The 24,164-nt window shown below is 38.4% G+C and overlaps 1 protein-coding gene across 1 annotated transcript; it reads left to right on the forward strand.

Moving 5' to 3' along the window:
• Positions 1-1,859: 1,859 nt before the first annotated feature.
• LOC127622861 (lysM and putative peptidoglycan-binding domain-containing protein 2) lies at positions 1,860-13,460 on the forward strand. The gene is made up of 3 exons (XM_052096976.1): positions 1,860-2,466; positions 3,887-4,221; positions 10,469-13,460. Exons 1-3 carry the CDS (start codon positions 2,212-2,214, stop codon positions 10,515-10,517), a joined length of 639 nt encoding a protein of 212 aa, XP_051952936.1. The 5' UTR covers positions 1,860-2,211; the 3' UTR covers positions 10,518-13,460.
• Positions 13,461-24,164: the final 10,704 nt, after the last annotated feature.

A 24,164-nucleotide genomic window follows, 5' to 3' on the forward strand; every position in this document is an offset into this window, starting at 1 on the left:
CACGCAAATATTTGTTTAAATTTTTTTGGTGGTCGAATGCAGCCAAGATTCTTAAACAAATTCATTATTTATATTTTCTTACAAAACACACACATCAAGTAGCCGTCTGGGTGGTGTACTCATGCCATCAGGGGAGCAATGGAGAGAGTGTATATACTTGATGCTTTGGCTTCTGTTGAAACAATTTTTGCAGGCGCAGAAGAAATGTACTAAGTAACTGGCAAATTTATGTCTGAAATGTATATTACTCAACAATATTTGACTTAAACTTTTGTAGAAAAAATTGTTGCTCACGTGTAGCACGTGTACTATACATCCCCGAAATTACTATTTAGGGGGTTTCACATGAAAAGCATCACATTCTAATTAACATCTGCTAAACATCTTAAAAAGATCAGATTTACAAACATTCTGAATCATAACGTCTCAAAGACATCTGCTGAATGACTTATTGACATCCGAGAGGAAACGTCGTATTGCAGATGAGAAAACAACCTAAAGAACTATGTCTTCTAGATGTAAACACACACTTTGTCACTTTGTGCTTGTGTGTAGTAGCAGTATAGTCCTGTACAAGGCAGAAAGGTCCGCATTCTCCGGGGTAATGCTCAATGGAGAATAGATTTAGATGCTTGAACATTGTGGGGTAGCAGCGTGAAGCACATGTTTCCATTGATAATATTATAAATATAAGGTGGTTGTACTTGCTAGTTTTTATTATTGGGGGGTTACCTCCCCCCACACCCTCTGGAATCTATGCCCTTGGAGGTGTCAAATGACTTGATTGGGTAACACACTGCTCCCTGTTCAGCAGAATAGCAGGACAATCATATTCCTTCCAAAATTCTGTAAACTCCACTTCCTATCATTCAAATTCAAATTATAATTCAACTTCCTGTGGGGCGTGACCAATTCAGTTAAAACTCATGAATTGAAAGGGAGTTCATTCTGCTAATCTTAATTTTAAACAACCAAGTCCACTACAGCTTTTAATTGTTGTATAATTTAAATTCACAGTAAGAACACATCTGAAGGGAATCAGAGAATACAGATATGAACATGCATAGACGTGTATAGTGGTTTCTAACTGTCTGTTTGGTTTAACTGTCTAGTTCCAGCCAGTTTCCTCTCTTGACAGTTGTGCTACCTCAATTCAGCAAACTGTAGACATCTGCTTTCACCTTTCCAGGTCAAGTGTGGTTTACTGTTTACCAGAAACAGCTCAGAGGTGAGGAAAAAATACAACCTTGCTGTCATTTTACATCTTTCAGATTTGTATGTTCTTTGCACTGTTTTTTTTTTTTTTTTTCATTAATTACAGTCTTTGTCCTCTATATACCAAAATCTAAAGGAAATCCTCATCATTAATTATTATTATTATAAAAAGTCCAATGCAGGACCAGTTTTCATTATGTTCGATAATGTTATGTTGTGTTAAATAATGTGCATTTATTCACAAGTTCAGTTGATCATATGAAAGCAGCTTAAAGCATTTGAGAGTGCCAATGCCGTTTGTTTTGTGACATTAAAGTGTTACATTTCTTCAGTTTGTGTAAACTAACTGCAGTTGTAATTTCCAAGCAAATAAAGACACAAAGATGCTATTTAACGTTCCAGAATAAAATCAAATACCAGAAGGTTTCCTCCCTAAACAAATTGACATAACATTGTCCTCATTTACTATCTTAAATTTTTATTTTCCCCTAAACGCTTCACAAGTCAACGTTGCGTTTTACCCTTCAATACCGCTCACCATTTTCAACGTTGCGTTTTACCCTGCTATTGGCGCGACGCAAGCAAACAAACTCTTTGATTGGTCGACTAGGTGCTGACGTCGTTTTGGGAGCGGTCTTGACAGTCGCGTTGCTTCACGGCGCTAGTAGTCTTTGATTAGTCAACTGGATACTGACGTCACATTCCAGCCGCAACTCTGAAAGACGCGACGCGCTTACTCGCTATTGCAGGCGGCGTAGATTGGGTGTCCTCATCACACACGTGCGCAGATCAGGTTTCACCGGACTGACCGCGTACCTCGCGCAGGCTCACGGTAAACACAATGGCGCCTGGAAAATCACACATCTCTCCCGTTTCCTTTTAGCTATTACAGCTAAAAATGCGCTGCGTGCGGTGTGACGCTGGAAACATGCGTATTTTTATCCTGTAAATAATATAATTTGGTGGTGAAGCTTTTATTATAATAACGGATTGAAGATGGCGGAGTTTTCTCCGGTGCTGCCTCCGCTGCGCGATGATGGAGGATGCGGACGGTACGGGCAGCCGCTGTTCCCCAGATCCCGGTCCGGTTCGGAGTCGGACAGTGAGTTATCGCAGAGTTTGGCCCGAACAAAGACGCGCTCGTATGGCAGCACCGCGAGCGTCACGGCGCCGGTAGGAGAGAAATACAAAGAACACCGGGTCACGGATGGGGACACACTGCAGGGCATAGCGCTTAAATACGGGGTTACGGTAAGATTATAAGTCTAAAATCAGTTTAAACGCACATACGGCCATTGCTGTGGCTCAAAAGCATGTGAGTTTTTTTTTTTTTGTGCGTCATGAGCAGCACCTGTAGCTTATTTGGACATCATGCTGCAGCATTTTTGGAAATCATCATACTATGTTGTCTACATTATCATGGGCTGTGTACACTTTTAAGACAGCATTTTTTGGCATCATGCGCATTCTAAGATGCCAAATAATGCTGTAGCTCAAAATGTAGTTGGCACCCTACTTAGGCCGCCTTTATGTGCATCTAAACCACGTGCAACATTTTTGGCATAATTTAAGTAAGTTCACCATTTTTGGGCATCTTAAGCACCTGCAGCTTTTTGAACGTGCAAACTCACCTATGATGTGCAAAAATGCTGTCTAGTAGTAGGAAATAAGACCATCTATGTGACCTTTAATTGCAGAGGATGTACATATATGCAAATCTATGAGATGATGCATGTTGTAAATTCCTAAGTGCAACTTATGCAATGATGATGAAACAAGATAGATAGATAAAACTAATTAATAATAAACATTGTGATGCATTTGGGGGGGCAAAATAATCTAAATACACAGATGCATGTGCTGTATGTGACCTTTAGTCTCAAAGGATGGGACTATGCAAGTATAAGATGATTGCATATGATCTGACCCTGCAGGCAGCTTGTGCATTGATGATGAGACTGGAAATAAATGTGAGATTTAACAGATTTTGATCATAACACTACACACACAGCTATTACTGACTATGTTATGAGATATCTTGGTGGTTTTGAGAAATGTAAACCTAATGGCCATTGGTTCCAAACTGATTTTGCAAGTGGTGACCCAACAGAGTACCAACATTGTTTACTGAACAAAAGTCAACTAAAAAACAGTTTTGTTCTCTAAATGTCTCTTGAGCATAAAACACATTATGCTTGACACAAACCATGCATAATCTCTTGGCAAGTCAGCTTATGTTTAAATTTTTCTTAGCATTAGGAGATGTCATTCAACATGTCTATGTTTACGGCTACCTTATTTGGCTAGCTTTTAAGTTCTAGAGTTGGTAGAACCTTATCAGACCTGCGACCCACCAGTTGACAACCACTGCAGTTCTTCATCTCAGAGCAAATATTTACTTCTGTAGATTTGGTAACTAACAAAAGTACATGCTGTTAATGTTGAACAAGCAGATAGATAGATGGATTTGTGTACAGTTTAACTATTTGCAGTGTTTCACTTTTACAACAGGAAATAACAAGATTTAAGTGCTGACATGAACACACTGAATGTTTGCTTAGTAGTTGACACATTTCGAGGATTAAAGTTCATTGTGGATGGAAAGGTTTTAGGTTAGACACTGTTTTTTGTCAATAAAAAGCTCATATTTGCACGTCTGTTTTTTCTACAGATGGAGCAAATCAAACGAGTAAATAAGCTTTTCAGTAATGACTGCATATTCCTGCGAAACACACTCAATATTCCCGTTAAGTCAGAAAAACATTCCCTCTTTAATGGACTGTCTCTGGAGTCGCCCGACAGTGAGGGAAGCACGCCGCAGGATTCGTCCTGCATGAGTCAAGATATGGACGTCTCGTCCCCCCCACCAGAACCAGCAGTTCCAGAACCCAACACCCGACCCGTGCAGGCCGCGGAGCTGTCTGCGAAAGACTACTTGCACCGGCTGGACTTGCAGATCAAACAGTCCAAACAAGCCGCCCGCAAACTCAAAGAGGATGGTGGGAGGTAAATGGAGTGAATGTGTGACCTTTGACCTTTGACCTTGCATGACCTCTATGTAATAAGCTCATCCATGATGGTTGAAAATACTGTCTTATGTAGGCATCCCGCTATGTTTTGAACAGAGCTAATGTCCAAACGTTGCTCAGGTTTCGTTCTGATGTGTTGGATGCTTGAGAATGTGGTCTGCTGATCTGTGGGTTGGACGTAGTAATTGAAATCTGTCCATCAGATCCCTCAGTTTGACTTACTGCAGTTTTTATTTTAGCTGAGTTAGTCAGACTGCCAGTGATGCATCTACTTATGTGAGACAGCAAGATTGTCTGCTTGTCGTCTTCTCTTCAGTTTAAAGCAGTCACTCACTAGAGGATAGTGAAATGTGAAACGTGTTTTTAAAAAAAAGGCATATTCTGTGGTAAGATATTTTTAGTCTTAACCAAGCACTGTGGTTAAAAAAATTCTCAACGTGAAAAAGAGAGCAGGGCTGTTTCATTGGGAGTTTTAAAACTTTATTTTGTCTCCTTTTCTTCACTTCTAATCACTATTAGCATCCTTTAAGGTGGGAATGTTTTTAAAGTACCCAGGAAGCACATGAGAGACTCCAGTACCAAAGTCTGGTTCTAGATGTAAAAATTCCATTAGTTTTCTCCATAAGCGAATAGGTTTTTAACAATAACTTATAAACCTTTAAAGACAGACCCACCATGAGCTCCAAGGTTGCTAATCAAGGAACAGCCTTGTACCTTTGTCTTACTGTTTGATTTAAAAAAAATGTTTGCTTCAAATCAAAGATAGTAATGTTGTGAATCAGCTCAAAGCTGGTTGGTTTGGTTCATGGCTTCGAACTCTTTTAAGAAGACTTTTATGAAATCCTTATGGAAGAAATGAATGGGAAAAATACTTTCAGAACCAAGAGGGCTGAAAAAGTGGGCGGGCACTGTTGCGCTTTATAGAGTTTGGCATTAGCATGTTGCTAGGCTAACAATAGAATCAATCAATTTCGTTTTTATAATCATAACACCTCGCCATGTTATCTACTCTTGTATTATATTAACACTTGTCTTTTGAGATAGTGAAAACAGATTTTTAAGTGTTTCAGTGGTATTTTGCCCTGTTCATTTCTGACCCTGTTCATGTGTTCACATGTTTATTTACACTTTAAAGTTCAGTTTTTATGTTCAGTCAGACAAAATAATAATTCGTCATTTTAAAATGTAATGTGAACGCTATAGTCCGACTAGGCATGTAAATTTTCAGTCATTTACATAATCGTCATGGAAATTAACGATATCGCAAAATGCACATGGTGGACTCCAAATAATATGTGCATCTAGCTTACTGTTACACTTAAGAAATACAAGTATTGGCATTTTCCTTTAAAATGTTCTTAGTTCTGTGTATTCAAACACATTTAGTCTATGTTATGTTCGAATTTGGGAATTGTTTAATTACTGTTTGTGAAACTACTGTTAGATGTAAATTCTATCTTAAGATATATCATTTATATCCATATTTGAATTCAATAAAACTTCTCGTTGTGGATCATGGGATATTTGGAATCTTTTTAATTAATTTTGGTCAAATCATTACATGCTGTGTAAACGCAGTACATAACATAGGCTACCGCTTCTCTGGTGATAGTGTGCTTGTTGTCATGTACTTTAACACACTATCACGGTGTGTACAGAAAACTTCAATGTTCAATTGTAGAGAAAATGCTCCAACATTGTTTACATTAAGCCCACTTCATCTCTGATCTATGGGTCAGAGCGGCTATTCTATGAACCAGATAATGACACGCATCATGTACGCACCCTCTAGTGGTGGATGACTGTATTGACAACCTTATCAACTCTGCTGTCATGATTAGGTTACTGAAAACATTTGTCCTGCAATTAATTAATCAATGATCGATAAACTTAATCGATTCGCCTGAAATCGTACCAGTATATTTTTTGCAAAGTTGAATTAACAGGCCTAGGTAATGCAACTGTAGTTGATCGGCTTCATCAAGCATACATGTTAATTGGACCACAATTGGCCTCAGCATTGTACTTCTGCTCAAAGACAGTGGTGACACGCAATGTGTATTTAACATGGCTTATTTTTTGTCCTTCCCCCAAATATTCAATTATACATTCACATTGTCATATATACTTAGACAGATGAAGACTGGAACAAAATTTAACTAGTTGATTTTAACTGCACATGTAAACATACTGACGCAACATTTTTCTCTGCACGCAGAATTTTTATCTTGATCAGATCAATGCTGTGGCTGATTGTGTGTAATGAAAAATAATCAGTGGAAATGCTGACTCATTCTTTGCTCTGTATACACATCCAAGCTGCTCCCACAAACTGTCTCTCAAACAAGAGTAATTGACTGCTGTGTCATTTAGTGTGAATTAAATGTTCTATTTGCACAGTGTGTTTAAAGAAGACAGGAAGTCAAACAGGCCCAGATCAGAGCCTGATGCCTTTATTTACACAGATATCACTGTAAACTGAGTGAAATCTGTTTACTGTTTGAGGTGGAGGATGTTTAAGTGGGTGTGTGGCAGCAGCTAATCACCAAAAATCGTGAGGCTATATCGCAACCCTTTCGACATGTAATTATGTGCATTAAATTAATTATAGATAAGAGGTACAGTAGACCGATATATAGGTTTTACAGATTAATCTATGCCGATAGTTGTTTTTGAGCTATCGGTTAGCTGCAAAAATAAGCTGATAGTCATGCACGTTTGGCTGCCGCATCTCATCGCTTCTCTCTAACTTTTCTACATGTTGTGCATCCTTTTAATCACATTGGAAATGTATTTTTGTGCATCTTTTGAATAAATTTGTACATGTACCGTTTATTCTGCTGTCCCTGCATGCAGTTACACTGGTGGCTTGATACTATTGCTCCTGGTGAAGGTACTGCTACAAGCTACGCGCTACATCCATCGTCATAATTTTCCTGTATTTCTATAACAAACTTTTCTGGATTATACACCCTCTGGTCGATCGTCGTGAGTACTGCTAAGCATGTGCTACAAGCTACATTTATCTTCTGTGTTCCCTAGATAACTTGTCTATGACAAACTGCTCTGGGCTATATCTACCTGGTTTATCTCATACGAGTTAAGACTTTTTTGTGTGTGTGTGGCTAGATGCTTGAAGTTGCTCAGGGCTCTTCTGCTACTCCAAGTTCCCAGTGGGTTCTCAACTTTACCACCCTCTGCCTAGTCGGTGAGTGAGTCTCCACTCTCTTGCTAATCTGATCCGGACTGACATTGGATGGTGGGCTATCTCCCGTCCTCCACCGTGTGGTTGGGTTAGGTTTGGTGCCTCTCTGGTTGGTGTGGTTAGCATCAATATTGACCTTGTTAAGCCCTGACCCTTCTGTGTACCTCCACTGCCATCTGTTATGAATCTGACTATACATATAACTGGGACAAGAGTGTATGTGGATGTCTCACTTCAGGTCCTGAGAGATGGTAGAGCCCAGGATGAGGCTAATGGCCGTGGTGCCATCTGCAAACATTAGGAATTAACAAAGGCCTTTGCAGTGCAGTCATTTGTGTACAGGGAGAAGAGCAGTGGAGAGAACGCATCCCTGAGGAGCACCAGGACTAATGGTGAGGGTCCCGGATATGATTTTCCCCAGTCTCACTAGCTGTTGCCTATCTGTCGGAAAGCTGTTGATCTAATGACAGATTGTGGTTTGCTGGGTCGGTTTGGTTTAGAGAAGATCAGGCATGATTGTATTGAAGGCTGAACTGAAGGGGGGGAGGAGGGTTCCCAGGAGGTTTTGGTGTTTGTGAAGTGAAGATCAGAGCAGGGGATGGGTGTGAGACTGGGCTTTTCAAACCTGTTGTAAAACGCATTCAGTTCATCATTAATTTGTTGATTCTCTACAGAGTGACGAGGAGGTTTCTTGTACTTGGTAATGTTTTTCAGGCCTTTCCACACAAATGCAGGATCGATGGCTGAAAACTGTTTTTTAGTTCGATTTATTTCGAAAGTTACTCCTCATTTCAACTTCGCTGCATGGACTCTCGACCTTAACTTGATCCTGCTACTTATAGCATTTGCAATGCCCTTGCAATGGCCTTCAATCCCACTACATTCATCTGTCCACCCACTGTTTCTTTTCCTCACACTCTTCATCTGCTTCTGCTCTTCCATCCAATTGGTCCAATAGACTGTATACTTTGCTGCCTCGCCATATTATGAACCCTAACTGTTTAATTACTATAACCTGTATCCCATCTGTTATTAATTCTGATAAGCATCATGCTATCTCTCCCTGGCTCTGTTAAACTGTCAGTCTTTAACTGACAAAGCTACACTTCTTAGTGACACTCTGTATGATTAAAACGTGATATGCTGCTACTTACAGAAACATGGCAAACTCGGTCTGATTATTTCCATTTACATTTGCTCACTCCTGGTTACAGCTACCTATCCAGACCATGCATCTTGTCCAGGGGTGGTGGTCTGGCTGCTTTTTTCCACAGCCACCTAAAAGCAAATACTATAGATGTTAATACCTTTTGAATACTTGGCATTTAAATTGTCAGGTCCCTCCCCCCTTGTAATTCTTGTCTACCAACCTCCTAAACTATTCTCTCTATTTTTTTTTTATTTTTTTTTACAGAACTGAATGAATTGAGTCTTGTTTGTGCTGCTGTACTACTGCTTGGTGACATGTTGACACTAATTGTGCTAATGCCCATAAAATGATGTCTGATATCAGATTTTTCACACACTGACGTGGTCACAATTTGGACCTTGTTTTACCTCTGACCTAAATGAGGTTACTGTTTCTGGTTCTCTGTTAGGGGTGTCTGATCACTCATTTATTGAATTAAGGTGTAAATACCCCCTTCGTTTGCAAAGACCATTGAGAAAATCATTCCAAAATCTTGTCTGTTGATCAAAATTCCTTCAATGCTTCTTTACAAGTGTTCTTACTCCCCAGCATCACTGATCTTACCTGTTATATATCTATACCAGATATTCTCTTGTTATAACACAGCCATCTCCAGTGCACTCCCCATGATTTAATGCAAATCTCTGTGCCCTAAAAACAGCCTGTCAACACATTTAACGCCTCTATGTGAAAACTGGTCAATCTGTCCATTCCCTTGCGTACACTGACCACCTTCAGATGTACAGAGCTGCATTAAACAATGCACGCTCATCATATTGGCCCTCAATTATTCACAATTCTGTTAATATTCCAAATACACAATTTTTTACTGTTAACAAACTCAAACCCACCTACCTTTGTTATTACGGGGTCCTCAGATTCAAAAACGCTCCATGATATTTCCACCATTTCTGATTTCAAGACCCAACTGAAAACCTACCTTTTCATTTAATAGATCAGGGAAACAATAACTTTTATCTTCACTTGGTTAATTGCTGATATCCTGTCTGATATACCATTATATCTTTGTATTGTTATTTTTGTATTATGTACTAGTCTTTTACTTTGTTTGTTTTCTCTCGTGTGTTCTTTTTTTTTTAAATTTTTTTTTATTGTTTTAATTGTAAAGTGACCTTGAGTGTAATAATTATAAAGCATGGATACACCGCCAAGTCTCTGTCATTTAAAACTTAGAGTTCCTTGTGTGTTTTGGGCTTGTTTATAGTTAAAAGTCCTACATTATGCACAAAATCTTCTGTTTTTCATTCGGAACTCTTGCTGCCTTTTTATGTTTGTGCCCGCCATAGAACGAAAAGACCAAGAAAATCTTTTAACGCTCAAATACATTTAAAAAAATGATCGGCCCATAAATCATTATTGCCCTTTTCCATCACCTTAGTTATCGGTATAAGCAAATACTATAGATTGACCGCTAATTATAGATATCTATAATTCAGTTTTCACCAGTGTAAATGTTCATTCTTAATAGTAGTAATAATATTTGCATTAATAAATTATTGATGTAAAGAAATTATGTAATTACTTGCAGAAATACCCATTCTTGATATCAACAATTCAGATCATCATGATGACGATGACAAAATTGTACCCCCAACATATAATTTCATGATGCTAAATTCTGATGCCCTCCATGTCTCCTTTTTGAAAGCAATGGGTTTACCGGCTGCGTGGCAATATAGATGCTAGAGGGCACTTTTGGCGTCTATATATTGACAAGCAGGGCTCTTGCACAAGTGTCTGTATTTGACATCTTCGGAGTGAGAACAGATTTTTTTTTTTAACTAGTTTTGTGTGTTTGTTTAATTCCAGGGAGGAAGATGACCCAACAAACTTGAACTCATCATATCAGGAGATTTGAGGGATTCTTCCTCTATTTACCTGGAGCACTGACAATGACCCATCCTCATCATAATCATCATCAAACCTCTTTACCTGCTTTTTTTACTCGTCCTTTACCCAAAGCATGAAACAGGACCTTTCATCAAACTCTTGTGCTGAGGGTCCATCATTGCCTTCTTCAGCAGTATTATAGCGGTTTTAATTGAGATTTTTATCATTACTGTTACATTTCACATGATGATGTAGACACTACAGCAAGGTTTGTCTTCTTTAGATAGAGAGCAATAGCCCTACACATGTAGATCACAAAGTACACTTCTGATAAACTTCTTCACACAGCCTCTGCCTGTATGAAATACTGTATCCACAGTCAATCCCCAAATGTACTTTCTCAAAGATAAATACAAACTCGGACTCTTGTGTGGCTGCCTGCTGATTTTAATTTGAAAAAATATTGTTTTGTCTGCCTATTAAAGCTTTGTGTGAGATTGAAAGGGATAAATCTGTTTTTTTGTTTTTTTTGTTTGGGTGTGTGTGAAAGTTGTTTGTGTTGGGATTTCATAACGTGTTTTACTGTCCTGTTTGATTTGGGTAATGCAGAATAAATGCTTCTACACTGCGTGCCCAATTATTAGGCAAATTGTATTCCTCAGGATTTATTTTATTGTTGAACAAACACGATGCTCTCAGTCAATCCAAAATGTTATTGAACCTCAGACCTGATTGGTTAACAAAGAAAATGTGAGTTTTGTCTTTCTCAGGGGACTATATATGTGTGCACAATTATTAGGCAACAAAATTACAAAAATAATTTCTCCCAACTCAATTGTTTATTCTCAATTTTTAGAGTAGGTGCAACAAGTAAGTAACACAAAATGACAATTAAAATGTTTGGCCTTTCAAAAATATTCAGTGACCAATATAGCCATCCTTCTTTTCAATAACTGCCATGAGCCTTCCAGCCATGGAGTCCGTCAGTTTCTGGATCTGTTCACCATCAACTTTCACGGAAGCAGCAACTACATCCTCCCAAATGCTGATCAAAGAGGTGTATTGTCTTCCCTCACTGTAAATCTCACATTTGAGAAGGGCCCAAAAGTTCTCAATAGGATTCATTATTTGGGCATCTTTGAGGCCCTTGCTGGCAAGCCAAGCAGTGGAGTACTTGGATGCATGTCTTGCTTAAAGCTCATGGCGTTCTTGAATGCTGTGGACTTCTTCCTGCACCAATGCTTGAAGTACTTTCCAGAAACTGCCAGTAGGTTTGAGAGTTGAGATTCAGTACATCTTGAACTCAAAAAGGTCCAACTACCTCATCCTTAATGAAAGCAGCCCATACCAGTACCTCTCCTCCACCTTGCTGGTGCCCTGTGTCCATTAGTGATCCAGACACGGGCCCATCCAGCTGGTCCACCAAGTTCCTCTCAATTCATTTGTCCATAAAACCTAAAAAAACAAAAAATCCAATCTTTTTCCAATCTTGATGCTTCAACTTGTGAATCTTATTCAGTGGTGGTCGTGTTTCAGCCTTCTTGACCTTGGCCACGTCTTTGAGCACTTGAGACAAAACGTTTGATTTTTCGGTGGTCACGCCTCAATAGTTTAGCTATTTCAGGAGTGATGCATCTGTCTGAAAGACATTTTACAAAATGTTACTTTTCAGTGTCAAGTTAAACCCCTTTTTTTTGGCCCATTTCACCTTAGGTAATGACGCTGCCTAATAATTATGAACACATTGATATAAGGTGTTAGTCACTTTCGCCACACCCTCCCTCATTACACAAATACACACCACCTGAAAATGATTGAATCCAATAATCATTCAAGTTTATATGGTTTGGAGTTGGAAAATGTGAATGGAAATAAAGATAAGATCAGAATACTCACTTGCCTAATAATTGAGCACGCAGTGTATAAACAGATCATGAGAGCTTCCTTTTTCCGATGAATATAAATCTGCAAAGTTTTGGATTATTATAGGATAGCACTCCCACTTCAGCATCACCATGGAAACTGCTTATAACATCAAATGTAGTAGATATCTGTTAGATAACAGTCCACTGAGAAATAATAAACAGATTTTAAAAGCTAGTTGCAACATTTATTTAATGGTGTTTGCAGAGGCATCATTATTATTATTATTGCCCATTTGAGCTAAACTCTAACCTTAAGTATTACACGGACACTTTGCATAACTTGAATGATGAAATTGTGCAGCTTCATGACGAGAGGTGTGCTGAGACTTTTCTAAAATTAACTTAACCCTTCTGCTTTTGGAAAATATTCTAAACAACCGTTTTGTTTGGATCAAAAGAGACCCACTTGAGGACAGTAGATATACTGAACCCTCCAAACATTTTGAGCCAAGTGGATTTTGATGGTTTATTTGAATGTTCAAAAAAGTACTGTTTCTTCAATAATAACATTGAATAATTATTGTATGTAAAACAGAATGTTTGTTTAAAACACAGTTTCAGAATTCTTTATTCACATCTAAATTTGGGCAGTCCAAACCAGTCACACGTTCTGTTGGGTGCACACAAGCTCATGCTCACAGGGAAGGTCAAGAACCAAGGAAAAGTGTGGCGTCTCATTAATTAATTGAATAAAATGATGTGCGGTTAATGATTGTCATTTTTATCTGATCTCTGGGACATTACAGTGTACCCATGATCAAAGACAACCTGGAAATATCAGGGAATATAAAAAGTACTTTCCAGGCCTGTAGAAGTCATGGAAATATCTGTAGTGAATAAATATATATATTTTTATAGTGTTCTGCTCTAAAATATTTCATGAGCTAGATATTGGTCTTGTGTAGAGTAAAACTTGCTTTTGCAATCCAGTGATTATTTTTCATTGAATGAGTTGAAACAACTCACAAATCAGTCTAAATTATTAATTTGCTAATCAGTCTGAATCAAAATGATTTTTAAAAATGTGTATCCAGTAATCACAAATGCATGGAAAGGTCATGGAAAAGTCATTGAAGTTCATTGTTCAAAACAAGACTATTGTAGCCAATTTCAAACAAATATTTAGATTAGTTTCAGTTATTTTGCAAACCGTGTTTGTCTGTTTAAATCAGTGTTGATCTCATCAACCAAATCACTGGCGAAATAGATTTAGCTAACAATATCAAAGATTAGACTTAAATTAAGAATCATGACTAATAAGCAATTTTAATTTAAACATTCTGTTGATGAAAATATGATTTTAGAAATATTAAAAAAATAAATTTTTCTTTTGGCAAAAAGTGTTAAAAAATATTCTGGGTCCAATACAATTAAGCTCAATCGACAGCATTTGTGGCAAAAAATTGATAACCACAACAATAATTTTTACCCGTCCCTTCTTTAAAAAAAAGAGAAAATGGAGGTTACAGTGTGACACTTATAATGGAAATGAAGGGGGCCAATTTTTTGAGGGTTTAAAGGCAGAAATGTGAAGCTTATAATTGTATAAAAGCATTTACATTAATACTTCTGTTATAAGTCATGTGTTATTTGAGCTGTAAAGTTATTTAAATTGTAATTTTTACAGTCATTTTAGATTTTTGGGGTTTGTTGACATTATATCGTCATGGTAACAAAGCTGTAAAATTGGCTATAACTTTACACAGAAAAGGTTAGTAAGTGATTTAATCACATTAAAACCATGTTTATGTGCATATTGTTTATGTCTTGTGTCTATGCTTTTGAAAAAGTGAGTATTTTTATGTTTACATATTGTCCCCATTCACTTCCATTGTAAGTGTCTCACTGTAACCCAGATTTTTTCTTTTTTAAAGAAATGGAGGGGCAAGCATTTCTGCTTTTAATTGGCTCTGTACTTGTATTTTGCACAATGACAATAAAGTTGAATCTAATCTAATCTAAAGTCAAAATATTTTTTTATGGTAATCAATGTCATGCTACAAATGCTGTCAATTGAGCTTAACTTGTATTGAACCCTGTATATTCATTTAAGTTTCAGAATTTTTGGCTAATCATTTGGATTTTAGTGTCAAAGCAATTGGGAAAAACTGTAATGTATGTGGACGATGTCAAGTCCTTGGGGATGTGGACTTTACTTAAAGATACTTAAAGATGCAGACACTCCCCCAGTGCTCCATCTATCATGAGACTGTTGTAACTCCTCTTTTGTTTCTTGCTAAATTCCACAATTAGCTCCTTAGTTTTGCTGACGTTCATGTTTGTCTAGCACCAATGTGTCAGACTCTTGTCCTCATCAGGGTAGGTCATCTTGTCATTGTAGTGAAACTCACACGGCCACCCAATATTGCAGCAAACCTCACACAAGACACCAAAATATGTGGTCATTATTGATCACATGAGGTGAGGTGAGGAGCAATGGAAAGCTTTTTTGGAAGAATCACAACATTTTCTTGTTCCCAGACATGAGAGAAACGTGATCGATTCAAGGAATGCAAGAAACTCTTAGAATGTTTTTTTTACTTCTAGAACAGGGGTGTTCATTACATCAATCGTGATACCAGGAGCACCGCTGGTTGGTTGATCTAGATGAAATATAAAAGATTTACTTTTTATTTTCTGACGTGCGTGTCGTTTGATTGACAGGTGGCTAATGTTTGAAAACGAATGCGGTTATGCTGCTAAATGATCAAATACAATTTATAATTCCGCCAATGCCCGTCTTGATGAGGATTTAATGTAAACACAGTCGTTTATGTCTAAATTGAATTTAAACAGTGGGACAAAAAGCGTATTTTCATCAAAATGTCGGACCTAAAGTGCACATGTAACCGAATCGAGCACTGTCTAGTAGGCAATGTCATATAAAGGCTATTAATCAAACAACAATAACAAGGAAACGAGAAAAGCACTCACTACTTTTTGAGTAGAATATTGTTTGTTTTTTTAATAATACTGAGCCCTGATGTAGAGAGTGTGTTAATTGGTATAATAAATTACCAGGAAAGTAGAGATGATAAAATTATTTATTTATCTTAAGCAGAACATTCCACCAGTCACAAACTTCAGAAAATTGTGCATCATGCATTAGAATGAGAACACAGGAACTAAAGCAGTGTTGAACATTGTATCTCAAAAGAAGGACAATGTGGCCCCCCATGTGCTACTTAATGAAATAATTCACACAAAAAATAAAATTCTCTTATCATTTACTCACCCTCATGCCATCTGTCCGTGACTTTCTTTCTTCAGAACACAAATTAAGATTTGTAGAAGAATATTTCAGCTCTGTTGGTCCATTAAATGTAAGTGAAGTGGTGCCAAAATGTTGACGCTCCAAAAAGCACATAAAAGCAGCATAAAAGTAATACATACAACTCCAGTGTTTTAATCCATGACTTCAGAATTGATATGACAGGTGTGGTTGAGAAACAGATCAATATTTAAGTCAATTTTTGCTAGAAATTCTTCTCTCTGCCCAGTAGATGGCGATATGCATGAAGAATGTGAATCACCAAAAATACAAGAAGAAAGTGAAAGTGAAAGTGGTGATTGACTGAGCAGGGAGGAGAATTAGTAAAAAAAGGAATTACATATTAATCTGTTACTCACCACATCTATCATATCGCTTCTGAAGACATGGATTAAACCACTGGAGGCACATGGATTAGACTACTATTATGCTGATTTATGTGATTTGTGGAGCTTCAACATTTTAGCACCGATTCACTTTCATTGTATGGACTAAAAGAGCTGAAATGTTCTTCTTAAAATCTTAATTTGTGTTCTGCAGAAGAAAGAAAGTCATACACATCCAGGAAGTCATGAGGGTGGGTAAATGATGAGAGAATTTTCCTTTTTGGGTGAACTATTCCCTTTTAAGCGTGATGGTATGCATACAGGGGCTACAGTACCAAACAACTCTTCCCATGCCTGCTCTACCTCCTCTATTGTGCAGGACATGACGTGTCAAGCATTTTTTTGCATTCCTTGCATTGTTTGAACATGTTTTATGCACAACAATAACACTCTGTCAGCATTAAGGGAAATTTAGACCCTACACATACACTCATTTTAATGTAATACATTACGATTTAAAATGGTGATCAGTGTATTGAAAATAACTTTTTAATATTTTCATTTCTGTTATCATGTCTCCCTTTCATTTTTTGGAATCAGATTCATGTCGTGTTTATCATAGATAAGTGATGTATTTTAAAAGTTGGTTACAGTGTTCATTATAATGGGGCATAGATTTTGCAACTCGGTACTCAATACTCACTACTCATGAGTACTTTTAAATGAGCTACTCTTTTACTCTTACTTGAGTAGTTTTTTAGGACAGCTACTTTTACTCTACTCACACAATTTTTTTTGGGAAGTAAAAGTACTTCAACTTGAGTATGATTTTTCAGTACTCTTTCCACCCCTGGACGTTTGGATAGTGATATTTACATTTCGCTTGATCAAGAGACTATCTCGGTGATGGTGTCGTCTTCTACTGGCTGTGCTGGGGTGCACTGCATTGGGAAAGGAGCTGGATTACGTTTCAACTGCCTTGAACATGTAAAGTTATGGAATGCTGATCTCCTGGAGCTGTGCACAGAAATGGGGCAGCAGGGGCCCTACTAACTAGGCATAATGCTTACTAATTTTGAGCTCAGGAAGAGGTGGGATTCATTCTTCTTACAGTGAATTTATTTTTTTAAGGAACCTTCGGCTTATAGTGATTCCTATTCACCCTCAGATGGCAACAACACTGACACCTGGATCAGCAGCCCACTACTCCCCTAGCTGAATCCACCATCTGTGGAGCAGAGTCCCCAGCACTGAGAGAGGAGCCTTTGCCTAGCACCTTCAGACAGTCAACTACTCCAAGGCCTCAGGGGAAGCGCAGCATGAATCCTCCATTGAGGAATCCACAAACTTGATGTGCAACATTGGTAAAAGTTAGCATCACAGGAAAACACCAGTGATGCCATCTCTGCCTATTGCAAAAACCTTGAGCACAGAATATGAAAGTTTCCCCAACACTGCCCCATTTCCAGCATGAGGTTGACAACTGCATTTTCATTTATTCAGTAGGCCAGAACCATGCATTAGAAGCCTCTGACAGACAGTTTACACACCTGTAATGTGTGCATATTGTGCATATTGTAAATTGTATTGTAAATATTTCATGCACACTTGTATTTTAGATAATATTTCCCATTGTACTGAACATTGGAAAATAAAACGCTTTGACTTTGGGTAAAAGATACTTGCACTCACATTTCTTTTTCAAAAAGGATCACAAAATAGTATGATGGAAAATTCTAAACTTTATTTTGCCATTTCAGACCATAGTCATACAACTGAAACCAAGGCCAAGTACTGGAAACAAACAAGTTTGTCAGTGTACTATATTCACACTTTTCCTATACTTTGCATACATACACACATTATATTTAGCCTCACTGAAAGGGCACTGCACCAATGTCTAAATTAAAGTACTGGCATAGTTTATCCCTTAGCTGTTTGGCTTGTGTTGTACTGTTGGTTGTGTGTGGCAGGGTGGCCTGCTATAGGTCAGTGCCTTCCTGGGACAGTGTCATGATCTGGTCCTTCCTGGTCGATTCACACCATTTATAGTTCACAGCACTCTGTATGCAGAAAGTTGTGCAGAGCACAGCAAGCCAAAACAATGTCCTCCACTTTGGCAGTGTTTTGAATATTAATGGTGTTTAGAAAGACTCAAACTGGTTTGCTAAGATGCCAAATGCATTTTCTACCACCCTCCGAGCTCACTGTAATTGAAGATGTGTTGCTCTACAGATAGCCTGTGGTTCGGATATGGCTTCATGCCTCATCTGCCACAATGCAAGATGGTCAGATTCCGGAAGTGGTGCAGGGGCAGGGATGCTCGATGTTCTGTTCTCCAGGGCATCCTGCAGTGAGCATCCACCAAACACTCCACCATCTGAAATCCGCCAATTGCAACCCACATCTACATACAGGAATCTGTAACTGCTGTCGACCAGTGCCATTACAACTATGGAAAATGCATGCTTGTATTTGTAGAATGTTGATACAGTTCCTGGTGGGGGGCCAATGTTGTCGTGTTTCCCATCCAGAGTACCCAGGCAGTTTGGGAAGTTCCACCGAGCATAGAACCCATCGGCTACTTGCTGCCACTCTTCAATTGTGTCTGGGCACTGAAAAATAAGAAAATAAAATTCAAAACAAAAACTAGTTTCATATATCAGAACCTTGATAACTCGTAGTCATTTAGCTATGTTTCGAATGCGTACAAACTGCACTATAAACGTCAAATTATTAAAAAATAAATCAAACATATATAACATGCATAGTTTCAGGTATTTCTCTTTTAAGACCTGGTAGATTGCTGCACAGGTTTTAGGAACTACATTTACATTTTTGCATTTGGCAGACACTTTTATCCAAAGCGACTTACTGTGCACTTATTACAGGGACAATTTCCCCGGAGCAACCTGGAGTTAAGTGCTTTGCTCAAGGACACGATGGTGGTGGCTGTGGGGATCGAACCAGCAACCTTCTGATTACCAGTTATGTGCTTTAGCGCACTACACCACCACTACCGCTGTGAACTAATTGCTGAATTGTTGACATTCCCACTCGGAACTGGTAAGAAAGGCTCTTTAAGATTTCTCTTGTAAATAGCACAAGCACAAAACTCCATTATCGATACTGCAGGGTTCCTAACTTCCAACACCTTTTCCAGAGTCAAATCAAACACTTTTTATGCATTTTCAAGCACCTAACAACAGTGGTAAATTACATATCGATATACATACAATATACACAGTACACTGATTATTGCACTTCGTCATTACATTACATTCAATTAGATTATTTTGATAAATTATTAATATTATTGTGCTATAAACAACCAGAATTATGTTTTATATGTTGTCTCTTTTTATGTAGAATTGCCATCCTAAATAACTGAAATTTCAAGAAAGTACAAGCACTTTATACAAAATCTTGAAAAACATTTAAAAGCTTAAAAAGCCCAATATACACAACTGAAAGGTGTTGTAATGTTAAACAAAGAAAAACCTTTGGCTTGCCTACATGAGTGTAATCATCAGACATTCTCCTACGGAGATACCGGTAGTTCGTGTTTTTTCTCTGGATGATTGGACTGATAAGTTCCTTCACAATGTGGAACTGAACAGGAAAAACGGAATCTGAGGTTTCTGTAACTCCAGCTCTCGACACAGGTTCGGGAAGCCCGTTGAGCCTGTCTCTGGAGTGTCCATGATTTCAACCATGTTGTGTGTTTTCTCTGTATTTTTCGAGTCCACTTCTTCCTTTCTTCTTCCACAAGGGCTGACAACGCCAGTGCCATTTGCAACTTATCAGACATTTCTGATATATCACAAATCCATCTGTAATGAGTGAGATTTGTGTGAAAATGGTAAGCAAGCTCTGTTTTGTTTATGTTTTGTATCCCAGCAGTCACTAGCTCTTCCGGTTTCCGGTTTTGAGTAACAAATTATTTCCTCTCACGCAGGCACAGAACGGATGTACTAGTTGGCCATCGGGTGTCATCTTTGCTGTGTGTTCAAGAGCAACTTTTTGGCCCAGATGCAGGTGACATGAGCCAACCCCACAGTCTGGTTTAATCGGTTCTAGTTCTTTGACGTCGGTTTGGTGTGTCACGGTCTTTAGGGTTGAGAGTCAAGAGTGAACAAAGGGTGATCCAGGCATCTTCTCTGCAGGACTCCCAAAACATGCCTGGAAATTGTCTTTTCAATCTTAACTGATGGTTAAAGGCATTTGTAAGACCTGATCACATCAGAAACCTGGTCACATCAACATGAAGTTTCATCCCCTGTTGTTTATGACAATGCTTTGGAATGCCTTTGCACTACATAGTCGTCCATGATCAAGCCCCCCATCACAGTGTCATCAGCAAATCTGAAGAGAGTTGAAGCTGTCTGTGGCCACACAACCATGCGTTTACTGGGTACAATGCCGGTCCTCCCTACTCATAAAATAAGCAAGTTGTGTAGGGCCCCCGATGCGCCAGGGGGTCCCCATGCTGTCAAAGATGTCATAAGCAGCCAAGTGCTGTTATTTGTTGCCATGCAAACATTTCAACGATGGTAACAAAATGTTATGTGTTTTTTATTATTTGGGTTCAAATCACAAAATGTGTTCATTAGGATCACTGTAGTCCTCTAATAAGCAAATATTTTCGGCGAATGAATGCCTATGTTTATGCAACCGGCCCCAGGACCTGGTGATGAGTCTACAAGGAACAATCCTGTTGAATGCAGATCTTTTATCAACAAATTGCATTCTCCGATATTTCCCCAAAATACAGTCCAAGGGCCTCATGTATAAACATTGTATGCACAAATTGAACATTACATATCATACTTTCTAAAACATAAACATAAATATGTGAAAACCATCCACACACTCTGATCAGTGCGCAATCTTTTACTGGTGTGAGGGCTTTGACGACTCCATTGGCCAAGTAATAAACTGAAAAAGATTATTCAAATTTCCTTCCTATGGAGTTATGCACTCAGATTAGATGAAATAATTGGGTAGTCATAATATTATATTGATATAAGCTTTGAAATACTGGTATTGGATGTGATGCTTTTGGAATAAAATTCCTGTGGCATTCTACGTTCTATATTTGAATGACAGTGAGGATTGCCCAACTCATGTTAATTCCACTTGGAATAGAGCACAACTAGAATTGAGATGGAGAAGTAAAAATCCCATAAATTTTTTCTTGAGGGAAAAGATTTTTAACGATAACATATAAACCTTAAAGACAGACCTACCATGTTCATGAGGTCACAGGTTGTTAATAGATGGAATATGTTATCTATGGTTATATGTGTTGGTTGCCTCCACAATGTGCATTCAAATAGTTTAACACACACCTTGCCATAGATTAACCTGCATGGTCACTTGCCAGTGTAGGAAGTTTGGTAGTATAAATGTACACGGTACAGATTAAAGTGCCACAATTCTCCACCATTATATGTAGGAACAGTATGTGTGAGCTAGGAATTAAATTAAACATAATGTCCTAATCAACTGGCGACCTGTCCAGGGTGTCCCCCGCCTTTCGCCCAATGTTAGCTGGGATAGGCTCCAGCCCCCCGCGACCCTGTACACAGGATAAGCGGTTGACGATGGATGGATGGATGGATGTCCTAATCATTATGTAAGGAAATTTATAATGGAATTAGTCGTTTTCGACAACCATTATAAATTAGATAAACGACAAATAACTAGATTATTTGTCTGAATACAATTCTCCACCATTAAATTCGTAATACGTCTCGTTGTATCCGCTCACAATTTCTATTGTATTGAATGAGTGGTGACAGAATGGGAAGTAAATTATCAATACAGACAAAATGAACTTTATGGAGTCTGTTGACAATGCCTTAAAAACCATTTATCCTTCTTTGAGTCTAAATCAGATTACATAAGTATTTAACTAATACAACAACACTTTGAGCAAATGTCTGGAGATAAACTTGCGTGTTGTTGTGTTTCCTTATGTTGCGTTCTTTGTGTTGCTGGGTTCTTTGACTCTTTTCGAAAGTTTGTTCCGTCTATGTTTTTAACTCTGTTATGATTGCGTTAGTTATTGCCTGGATGAAGCGAGGCCTTCTGCAAGGAGGACTTGCAACTCCCGTTGGGTATGTGAACCGTAGAGTAGAGAGTGAGAATCTTCCTTGGGACTTTGTGTGTCCCGAGTTTTCCTTGGACTCTACATGGCATGGAGGATCTGGAAGCAGCAAGATAGCCAAAGAGGTTAAAAAGAGAGCGTTGCAAGAGAGAAGTTCAGCAGCAGAGGAAGTGCTTCCTTGAGTAGGAAAGTTTTGAACTGAAATTGTCCATACCCCAAAGGTGTCCTGAACCAATCAGAAGTGGTTTTTCAGAGTCACATGGTTTTAATCACCATTCTATATTTATGCGCCTAAACAGTTGTCCCCTGTAATAAGACATTGCGAGAGTTTTTTGCCTCTGTTCAAACTACCTCTGGATGTGTAACAAGTGTGATTAGTCTCAGAGCTGGGATTAGCCATCACATCTCACAAAACACAACATTATCAAGTCATGCAATGCCATCTTTAATTCAGCTGTGAAGCGCTACAGGAAACACGAAAAAGAAACCAGTGTTCATCAGCCCCGTATTACTGAGTCTTACCTGGAGATAATTAGAACTGCACATGCACTTTCCTCTTATACTTTCCTCTTTCTTCTTGGTTTGACATTCAGGTATGTTTTTAACAGATAGAGAAAGGAAACCGGGACCTATCGAAGGAACCTTTCGCTGTCCATCAGGACAATTTGAATTGTCATAATAAATACATTCTAAAATTGCTGTGCTTCTCAGGATACACCCTCTTGGGGGCGCCGCTTAATCACGTATCGCTGGATGAAGCGGTGGATTGTGATTATTTCTGGATTGTGCATTTAAATTCTCAGTTTTTGCAGAGTGTGTCGTCTCCAAAAAACTTGCTTCCATTTTCCAATTATTTGTACAGTTTTTATTTAATTTATTCAGATAAATGTAATATTATCACACTACTTTATCTCAGTGTTGGATTTAGAAGGGGCTGAACTCAAGATCTAACGACTCAGAGACAAAGTTTACCATTATTGTTATTCTTCCCGTCGAAAAGTTGCGTAGAATGGTTCTTCGCCTCCACATAATGCATTAAAATAATTTGACACACACCTAGCCGTGTATTATCCCTTACTTAGCGCACGGATTACAGCCAATCAGAATCTAGTATTCAAATAGACCATGGTATAATGACATTCGATTAACATATGATCTTTGTAAATGGCTGTTGCTTTACTGCATAAAAAAAAATTATTTGTAAAATCTGGAAAAGGATTACAGAGATTCACTCAGTAGTGCTCTGATTAGAGAGGCAAGCTTCAGTATGCAAACACATACTGTACAAACAAAACAAAAACATATTCATTCTTCATGTATGTCTTCATGAATTTCTGTGTTCTTTGTGTTTTACGTTTTAACTTTGGTCATGGTGAATCTTGAGCCCATGTTTATTTCAGTGTTTCACTTCAGAGAAAACCAAACTTAAGTGCTGTGTTGCTGTTATAAGTCACTCTGTCTGTGTTTTCATACAGTGAAACGGCAGAAAACAATATTTCAGTGGCTCGGTATCAGTTTAGTTTTTCCGTGTGTCTGGATCTATTGAAGGATCCAGTAACTATTCCCTGTGGACACAGTTCCTGTATTTCAGAGTACTTGAATCAGGATGATCAGAAGAGAGTCTGCAGCTGCCCTCAGTGCAGACAGACGTTCACTACAGCGTTGCATTTAATTATGATATACTGAATATGGCAGAAGCAACAAGTGCCAAATTTTACAGTAATTGACAACCTACAAGGATATTTTCAATGTGCATCAAAAGGCCGGCCAAAATATTATTTAAAAGACCTTTACACTCAAAAAGGAAAACCACCCGCACCTGGTTCTCGGATCTCACGCTCCTCGCGACAGCCCCTCCCTGGAAAATTCCCTTTGCACCTGTTCCGACAGTCAGGTAACACGGTCAGTGCGTGGCGTTTTATATATGGACCCCTTGTGTCACTTCCTTCAACACAACATCCAGAGAGTGACAGAAGGGGAACGTCATGGTTACTGTTGTAACCTCCATTCCCCGAGGGAGGGAACAAGACGTTGTCTCCCT

This window comes from Xyrauchen texanus, chromosome 29 (genome assembly GCF_025860055.1).
Source record: "Xyrauchen texanus isolate HMW12.3.18 chromosome 29, RBS_HiC_50CHRs, whole genome shotgun sequence".
NCBI classification, from domain to species: Eukaryota; Metazoa; Chordata; class Actinopteri; order Cypriniformes; family Catostomidae; genus Xyrauchen; species Xyrauchen texanus.

Coding starts and splice junctions, on each gene's coding strand:
- LOC127622861 (XM_052096976.1), top strand. CDS start 2,212: ATGGCGGAGTTTTCTCCGGTGCTGCCTCCGCTGCGCGATGATGGAGGA. Junction 2,467..3,886: donor CGCTTAAATACGGGGTTACG/GTAAGATTATAA, acceptor TTTTTTCTACAG/ATGGAGCAAATCAAACGAGT. Junction 4,222..10,468: donor CTCAAAGAGGATGGTGGGAG/GTAAATGGAGTG, acceptor GTTTAATTCCAG/GGAGGAAGATGACCCAACAA.